The 9,466-nt window shown below is 44.6% G+C and overlaps 1 protein-coding gene across 1 annotated transcript; it reads right to left on the reverse strand.

Moving 5' to 3' along the window:
* Nucleotides 1-1,712: 1,712 nt before the first annotated feature.
* LOC115903272 (toll-like receptor 2 type-1) lies at nt 1,713-8,916 on the reverse strand. The gene is given in 4 exon segments (XM_030947605.1): nt 1,713-2,347; nt 2,350-4,247; nt 6,057-6,126; nt 8,817-8,916. Coding segments are annotated over 3 exon segments (2,397 nt in total). The 5' UTR covers nt 6,071-6,126; nt 8,817-8,916; the 3' UTR covers nt 1,713-1,862.
* Nucleotides 8,917-9,466: the final 550 nt, after the last annotated feature.

The following is a 9,466-nucleotide window of genomic DNA, read 5'->3' on the forward strand; positions in this document are numbered from 1 at the left end:
GGATTGGTGGCGGAGATTAGGTTTCCTCTTCCCGGGGCTCCCTGTTTGCTTCTTGCTCTGGCATTGCAGCTCCACCCTCTTTCCCCACATGTCCAGCCTTCACCTACCTGAAAACTAACCTGTATGCCAAAAAGATTCCCAGAGATGCCACCTGCAGCTCCAGTGCCTGCATGCCAGTTAACCTGTGTTGTGTTTCGTCTCCCTCTTGCTGATCATTCTTCGCCCAGCTTCCTCTCACGCTGCTGTTCCGTTTCCACTTCACCTCTCAACCTTGACAATATAAGCTGGGGAATACAAGCAGGGGAATTCCCACCTGGGTTATCTGATTGGCATAAGAGCAGTTACATTATCAGTCCTTTTAAAAGTGCCAACACACAGAAGTCTGGGTTTATGGTAAGAGTGTTCTGTGCGAAAACTAAGGCTTCTCCCACATCTCTCTTTGACCCTCTCTTTGTAATGACTGGCAAGATTTATTTCCCTTCTTACCTCTAGGTATACTTTTCTCCTAATTTGTTTTATCAGGGCTTAGTGTTTGCTCTTGGATGATTCACTCATCAACTACCTGGAGTTCAGCCTTGATTAAGCCATGAGCTATATTTCTCCAAAAGAGTTAACCGAAAGACTGCTTCCCAGCAGACTTGGTAGCCCTGGAGATAACACTGTAACAGGAAAACAGAACTGAAAGTGGTGTTTGCAGGCTGCACCTACAGAAATTATCTCATGTAAACACATGTACACATACACACACAGGAGTGCGAATAGATACACATTTATAAAAGCACATACACACACATATATACATGAAGATGTATAAATATAGAAACAGAAAATATACATAAATTTTGCTATTTTTCAAATACTTAGCCAATATGCCAAGGCTTTAGTATTTCACCACAAAATAACTGCTTATCTAAAATTTAATCAAGATCAAGGCTTTCCTGTACTTAAACTCCAGCAACACAAGCAACAGGGAACATGAAAGTGTTGAGTTAGAGAAACCACACCTAACTTAATCCCCTCAGAGACAATTTCAGGTTCCCATAAGAAGCTCTAAAACACAAGAAACCCAAGCATTCAGTGTGGGACTGACTACCTGAATGTAAACATCTGTATCTACCTGCTTGTCTGGACTCCCTTTGTAATCAGTGGAGAGCAATATGGTAATTCTAGGAGATATCTCACACTGAAGTAGAGAGATGAACTGCCTCTTATCCCTGTGATTTTCTTCACTGACTACAAAGGAAGGTAAGTAGAGCTGTCAGACTTGCATGGCCCCATGATTACATAAATATGCTCTGAAAGTAGAAGAGCAAAACTTAAAACAGAGCCGGTCTGCAACACCATCTAGCCCACACATGAGAAACACACTCTGACTTCCAAAAATAGAAGGCTTCAGCTATTTCCGCAGGTAGGTAGAAAGGAAAGTGGTGGTGATCATGAAGAGAAAAACAAGCATTCCCAGGAAGAAATGGACACAGGGAAATATTGATTAAAGCCCATGGTGTTTAATTTCATTTGAAAATTATAATGGCATTGTTAGAAACCAGCTGGGGAGAGTGGTAACAGGAGTAAAAAGTACAGAAATACCCTGCACTCAGCAAAATGTACTTAGAAAGGTATATGGAGTCCAAAATGGTTTCCAAATATCATGGTTATTGGCAGGGACTTTTAAAGACCAGAGCATCAGATCACTAGAAAGCCTGAAATGGGTTGTTTCCAGTTGGTAAAATGACAATTATCTCTATATAAAACAAAGCCAGTTGCAGTTACAAAGAAAAATAAGAAAGAAAAGATTTTTAGCAGCAAGAAACAGTGATATACTGCCCTTTGTGGAAATACATTGAAATGGGGACTGCGGGCTTTTATGACTTCAAGGCTCCTTTCAAGTTTTCCCAAAACACCTGCTGCTGCTGTTCACCAGCAGGCCACTCCAGGTAGGTCTTTGTGTTCATGATCTTCCGCAGCTTGCAGAACCTTTTGGGAATGGCTTTGCTCTGAATGGGCTCCAGGAGGATGAGAATTGCCGCGTCGTTGTTCTCATCAAAGAGGCGGAAATGTGAGAAGTCCAGCTCATACTTGCACCACTCGCTCTGCACAAAGTGCTCGGACAGCACAAAGAGCGTTTTGCGGCTCTTCTCAATGGAGTCGATGATGTTGTCCACGATCCACTTTCCCGGCACAAAGTCCCGCTTGTGCAGGCAGAGCCGGAAGGGAGGGCAGGCCTGCTCCAGCTCCCGCACCATGGTGTTCTCCACCCACTCGGAGTCGTTCTCGCTGTAGGAGACAAAAGCGTCGTAGCAGACGTCCTTTGGCGGCGCGGCGGCAGGCTTCCGCTTGGCTTTGCAGCCACGCCCGTCATCCGCAGGTACCACACACCGTGGTACTTGTAGCCGACGGCCACCAGCAGCAGGATGACCAGGAACACCAGGACGCAGATCAACGACACCACCAGGGACCTGTGGCACTCCATCAGGGAGAGGTGCACAGCGCCAACCTGCGCCCCTCTCACCGCCAGCGGAGAGTCACACACGTACTTGTCCGGCCACCCCACCAGCACCTGGGCTAGCCTGGCCTCGTGGTGGATGAAGGAGAGGAACTCACAGGAGCAGATGAAGTTGTTGTCACTGGCATCCAGCAGCTCCATTCTCCTGAAGGACTCAAACTCCTCCTTGGAGAAACTGTTCAGCTTGTTTCTTCTGACGGACAAGGACACTAAGTTTGGAATGGGTGCGGCTCCCGGCAGCGTCTTCAGCTGGTTTCTTGTGAGGTACAGCTCCTTCAGAGATGGGAGCCGCCGTCCAAACTCCTTCAGGTTGTTTCCACTGACATCCAACACTTCTAGCGTGTCAGGAATGCAGGCTGTTACTTTAGGAATTTGAGTGCTGGACAGGTTTAAATATTTCAGGTGTTTTGGCCATTTACATTCCTCTGGAATCTCACCAAAATTATTTAGGCTAATGTCAAGATTATTCAATTTGGGTAGACGAGATATATACTCTGCAGTCAGTTCCAGAGATTTTAGAGAGTTCTGACTTAAATTTAAAGTTTGCAATGAAGGCCAGGAACCTTCACAGATTGTCTCATTTAAGCGCTTATTTACAAGCAAATTATCATGAAAGTCCAGATACAGAAGTGATGAAAAATGTCTTGCAAGTTTGCATGATACCATGAAAACATTAGAGCTTGCAATAGTGAGTCTTTTTAGTTTGTTTATTTGTGACTCCATGCCGTCCAGGTCAAAAAACAAATGAAAATTCTGAATCACTGCCTTTATTATCGTTATGGTTTCAACAAAACTTTGCCCACTCCTTGCAATTTCTTTAGTGTTCCATCTTCCCTTCCCCTCAAGCATGCAATTGATTGCCTGTAACTCTTTTAAAGAGGTGATTGCCTTCAGTAACACTATTGTTCGGCTGATACTTTGATCTGTGAATAAAGCTTCTTTAAACGTAAGTTTTTGTATCCTAAAAGGACGCGTGGAATTCTGCACCAAGCTTTTTTTTTCAACAGGTAATTTGATTTCTGCCACTTCCAGCCAAGTGACAGAGTGCAGAAGGTCCCTAACAATTTCTGAGAATATATTACTATTTCTCAGGTTTATGATCATGTGATTTATCTCCTTAATTGATTTCAAACTTCCCAGCTCATACTGACTGAGATTGCTACCATCAATCCACAACTTGTGCAGAAACTCAATGCCCTCAAAGTTCCCTTGCCTTATCACAGAGAACTGCGGGTTGCCCAGGTGGAGAGAGCTCAGGTTCCTCAGCCTAGAAAAGGGGGAGCTCTGCCCCAGGTCTCTGTAGGAATTGCCTTGAAGATGGAGGTGCTGGAGTGAAAAAAGGTGCCCAAACCACACAGGGGACAAGTGAGCCAAGCTGTTATTTGATAAGTCCAAGAGCTCCAGTCTTTCCAGGGACTGAAAGGAGTCCTCATCTATGGAGCTGATTTCGTTGGACTGCAGCAGCAGGGCTCTCAGGTTCACAGCCTGCTGCAGGTCCTGGGATTGGATGTGCTTTATCCTGTTGTGAGCCAGGTTTAACACTGTGATTTTGGCTGTGAGCCCAGTGGGAATGAATTCCAAGCCCACGGAGGAGCAGTTGCAAAGCTGACTGGCATCGCATGAAGGACAAGCCTGCTTCAGTGCTTGCTGCTCAGAGAGGCTTGCAGCTAAGACCATGTAGATGGCCAACACTTGCCAGGTGTGTGCAGTTCTTGATTTGTTTTCTGCTTGGATGGACATTTTGCTGTAGGAAACAGAAAAAAGAGATGGTAGAAATTTTAATTTCAAACAGCAACTGAAAACTCCTGAAATCCTGCACCACTTTTTTAATAATCTCAGATTAATTTTTTTAAAATGTTATCCTATGATGTCTGTCTTCCTCTCCTACCTGACCTTCTCAGACCTGCAACCATGGTGTCCTGCTTATCCCTGGAGTACAGCCATATCACTTGTCAAGAGTCATAAAGGACCATTCTTAGTATCCTGCTTTTCTGTAGGCACATTGGCTATGGCTCTCACCTCTTTCATCTCTCACATTATGCTTCCTCTCAGCAAAGAAGCTACAGCTGGATGTTTCAGCTCCAAATAGGGGAAGATGGTTAGGTCATCAATGATCTGAATGAGGGGAACGAGTGCACACTCAGTTTGCAGACCACACCAAGTTGGGTGGGATGTTGATCTGCTGTAGGGTAAGGAGGCTCTACAGAGGGATCTGGATTGGATGGATCCATGGCCTGAGGCCAATTGGATGAGACTCAACAGAATGAAGTACTATGGGCTGCACTTGGGTCACAACAACTCCACGCAGCACTAAATGCTGTGGTCAGAGTGGCTGGAAAGCTGCCCAGCAGAAAAGGATCTGGAGGCACTGGTCAACAGGCAGCTGAGTATCCAGTATACGTCCAGGTGGCCAAGAAGGCCGATGGCATCCTGGCCTGTATCAGGAATAGTGTGACTAACAGGACCAGGGTAGTGATTGTCCCCATGTACTTGGCACTGGTGAAGTCACACCTCAAATCCTGTGTTCAGTTCTGGTCCTCTCACTTCAAAAAGGACATTGAGGTGCTGGAGCCTGTGCAGAGCAATGGAGCTGGAGAAGAGTCTAGACTGTAAGTCTTAAGAGAATCAGCTGTAGGAGCTATAGTTGTTTAGCTTGGAGAAAATGGAGGCTCAGAGGGGACTTTATCATTCTCTACAATTGCCTGAAATGAGTCTGTAGTCAGTGGGAGTCGGTGTAGTGAGTGGGGGTCAGTCTCTCCTCCCAGGTAACAGGCAATAGGAAAAGAAGAAACAGCTTCAAGTTGCACCAAGGGAAGTTTAGACTGGATATTAGGAAAAAAAATCACAAAAAGGTCAGTCAAGGACTGGTGCAGACTGCCCAGGGAAGTGGTGGAGTCACCGTCCCTGGAGGTAGTTAAAAGACATGCAGACATGGTGCTTAGGGACATAGTTTAGTGGTAGGCTTGGCAGTATTTGGTTAATGGTTTGATTCAATGGTCTTAAGGGCCTTTTTAAACCAAAATGATTCTGTGATTCTATGATTACAAACGCTTACAGCCCATGCAGCGTCAGCCTGCCCATTCTGTATGGCTCATGGCAGGCAGAAGCCCAAACAGAGCCTGATCTTCCTCTCAGCCCTTCCAGTGGGCTGAGCTTTCCAACAGCACAAACTTTCCCGGGAGGGATCTGGGGGTCCCCTGCATGGAGTCTCACCAGCCTCAGGGCTTCTAAAAGCAGAGCTCTTGCCACACCCTTTTGCACACTGTGTAAGCAATTCACATTCTTTACTGGAAAGTCAGAACAACCTGATATGAAATGAAGGCTATCAGACTTTTCTGTAAAACAACACCAGTAATAGATGGGGTATAGATGTTACTGTCACCCTATAAACCGTGGATGTAATTAGAACAATACTGATTTTAATGTAAAGAAGGGCTGTGTTTCCTGCCACAGGTGCCAAAGAACACTTCACCAAGTTTGAACTGCAAACAGTTCCAGTAGTGCAGATGAACGCTACCTATAAACCCTGAATAAGCAGAGGTTAAGTACTTACCTTGTGTACTGCATGCTGTGTTTCAGTCTCCTTGTGTGCTGGTCAAGGCATCTGAATAGTCACTTCATACCTGCAAGCACAACAAAAGCTGGAAATTTTTGGCAGGTCTGATGAGGTGATAGTCCCGAAGTGAGAAAATATTTCAGCCTCAAAATATTGTTCTCTTCAAACAAAACTTCATGTTCCCAGTTTCCCAGTGTCCTTTAGGCAGCCAGTGAATCACACCAGTTTGTGTCTCTTCTCTCTAGTGGTGGCTCCCCTGAGGAAACCATGGCTTCTGAAGAGTCCAGGATTCTCCAGCACGCATAGCTCACCCTTCAAACTCACTTTCAACCAATTCTACCATTGCTGCTGACTGGGGACACAAAAAATGAGAAGAGATTGTAGTCGAACTCTCTTCTTTGAAAGATAAAATTTAGTATCAGTCTCTTCTTTTTGTCAGTCAACTCCCATTGCTGGAAAGGCTGATGCAACCATTTTGCGCAAGTCATTCTTTCACAATCACTTCCTCCACTATTAAGTGCAGAAATAGTTCCCAGGCAGAACTGCATTCATCTCCCCGTACCTCTACTTTCGATACTTTTTGTCTGGTAGGCACTGGGGATTGTTCACTGTGCTGAGAAACAGAACATCTCAGCTCAACCAACTTACGTAAGTCTGTAAAATATTATCAATATATAGAGTGCTGCATGTATTATATTAAGAGTTGGAGTCAAATTGTTTAGTCAAGGAGAGTACTATAGAAACACTCAGCATCCTTTAATTTCCTAAGACACTACAGTCATATGTTGTCAACAGAAAATGAATTAACAGGAATGATATTCTGTCTGAAGCACAAGACATAGTCTGAAGCAAAGTATCTCTCTGTAAACATGAAAGGCAATCTTGAGAGAGGAGGTTTGATGGCATTCATTTTAACCTGACTGAAGTAATACATGGTTGGTCAAATAGACAAGCATGCTGTTTGCATAAAGGGGCAGGGAGTCGTCCTACCAGCTCTGAAAGGCAAGTCCTTTAAATTCAAACACTAACATTCCTATTGCAGTTACCATTTCTTTTCTGTGTTCAGAAATTGTCACCTTTTGCTGCCCTCTTGCACCAAGAAGTACCTGCCTGACAGCAGACAGATGGACTGATTCCTGCCACTTGTCAGAGGGCCCACAGCAGCATCTGTGTGATCAAGGGTGGCAAAGCCCACAGGGAGCCCAAATGCACCTCATAGCAACCTTCAGTCCCACTGCACTGACATGAGCATTGCACATTAGGTTAAGAGAAAAAGAAATTGGAAGATTGAGATACCCTTGTATTTTCTGACCACTACAGAGGATAGCAGATAAGCATAACATTGTAAAATAGAGGCAAAGCTGTGGGGCAGAGAGGAGAAGGGAAATAGTCTTTTAGCGAAAGGATGTCATCAACTTCTCCAAAGCCACCTCTTCCCTCTAGCAGCTGAAATGGTTCTTGCTCTTCAATACGGAAGACTTCAGTTTCCAAAATATTAACTCTGGATTCAATGAAACATGTTACTGTATATTTTTGTCTTCAAAACTGCACCTCCCTGATACAGTAAAAAAATTTAGTTAATTTGAGAAGAGTTTTGGAGAAGAAGAGCTTGTACATGATTCAGCGTGAAATGGGCACTCTCTTCTATCTGTTACAGCTTCATCACCACACATTTGTGGAGAATTGAGGTACATATCAGCTGTTTTTTCAGAAGAAGCCACCTTCTCCTAACATCCCAGCTTAGCCTCCTCTCATCACAGATGGATCTACACTGGGCCAGGCTTCTGGTTTCTCTCAGAAAAAGAAGTCACTGGTGTGACTATGCCACAGTTCACAAACCAAGCAGTCCATTTCAGCGAGCTGCTTAAAATGCCAAGAAATGTCAGGGCGATTGTCAGGGTTTATCACATTATCCAGACTCAGGAAGGTTTGAGGATGTGCAGAAATGCTCTCCACAAGCTGCTCCACGCACACAGACAAGGTACCAGCCACCTGCCTCCCAGAGCATTAGCTTTCAAACTGAGGCACAGCATGGCTCAAAACTTCTTTTGAAATCAAAGACTTGAAGGAGAAAGCTGCTGTCTTTTAAGATGAGAATACTCTTTAACTGCTTTTCCTCCAGAGTAACTGCATGTTTAGCATTGAACAAAAATGCACCTTTTAGGTGCTTTCTCTCCCCTTCCAAGTTTAAGCTATGACCTTCCTCTTTAATACTGTTTAAAACAAGTGACATGACTCCACCTACACTAAGTTTTCCTAAGAGAAGCACATGGTTCTGCAACAAAGCTGTGCCTTTGTAACTGCAGATGTTCCAAGCAGAGACACTGCATAAGCCTTTGCCAGCAGTAGATGGGGATTAGATAAAAATGCGGTAATTATGTTTGAAGCTGTCTTGCTTTAAATGTTCCCGTTTATCCAACAGCAGCACAAGCTGTACCCAAACTGGGCATGACGCACCCTTAAAACACTTCCCATTCCCAGTGTCACATGGAAGGATCCTGCATTCCCCCACCCCACCCCCTTCCTCTCTTCTCTATGTCAGTGTCCACATTGAGAGCTGCCTGTTGCTTTTCTGCTGAGGACAAGTGAGCAGTGCAGAAGGGATCTAACCCAGGTCCCAGATCCCTGCCTCAAAGAAAAAGCAGAAGCAGTAGAAAAGGGAGGGAGGAATGAAACTATTGACCAGCCTGTGATGCAAGAAGAAAGTACACTTTCCAAATCTTTGTAAACAGCACAAAACTGCTTCCTCATACTTACCACTGGAAACCAGGATGCGTCAGTATGTCTGCTTGGCTGCAGCAGTGTCAGGCAGGCTGAACCTGGGATGCTCTTACCCTAAGTGTCCCCAGAAAACGATGGCAAGGAAAAGCCAAAAGTCCAATCTGTCCTTGCAGTCTTTGGAGCAGGAGGTATAATACTCATGTAATTGAAAGCAGAATGGCTTGGCATCCTTTCATGGTCCTGGGAATAGATTCTTTGCGTGCACTGCTGGTGCCTGTGCTTTAATCTGTCTTGCAGAGCTTCAGATATTCATCTTCAAACTACAACAAAAAGGTCCATGATAACAAAAAGTAAACCATTTTAATTTTGCTGTGTTCTGTATCAGGCCTACCCTGCCAGCTGCTCAATCCTCTGGTTAGATCTTCAGACTGGAAGTTTAAATGCAAAGGACCTAATTACTTCTGTTTTTCTTCTGGGCAATCCTGCAGTTGTAGCAGAGCATGTTAATGATATAAGTGGTTAGTCATTCAGCAGCCAGCCTACAGCACTGCCTCTGCCAAGGAAGCAGAGTTGTGGATTTATTTTTGTCATATCCTTCCTGAAAGCTTTAAGTCAGAAAAACACAACATTGATTTTCTGCCTTAACTGAGGAGCATCTTGCAGGGAAGTTTGCACACTAAGACACC

This window comes from Camarhynchus parvulus, chromosome 4 (genome assembly GCF_901933205.1).
Source record: "Camarhynchus parvulus chromosome 4, STF_HiC, whole genome shotgun sequence".
Taxonomy (NCBI): domain Eukaryota; kingdom Metazoa; phylum Chordata; class Aves; order Passeriformes; family Thraupidae; genus Camarhynchus; species Camarhynchus parvulus.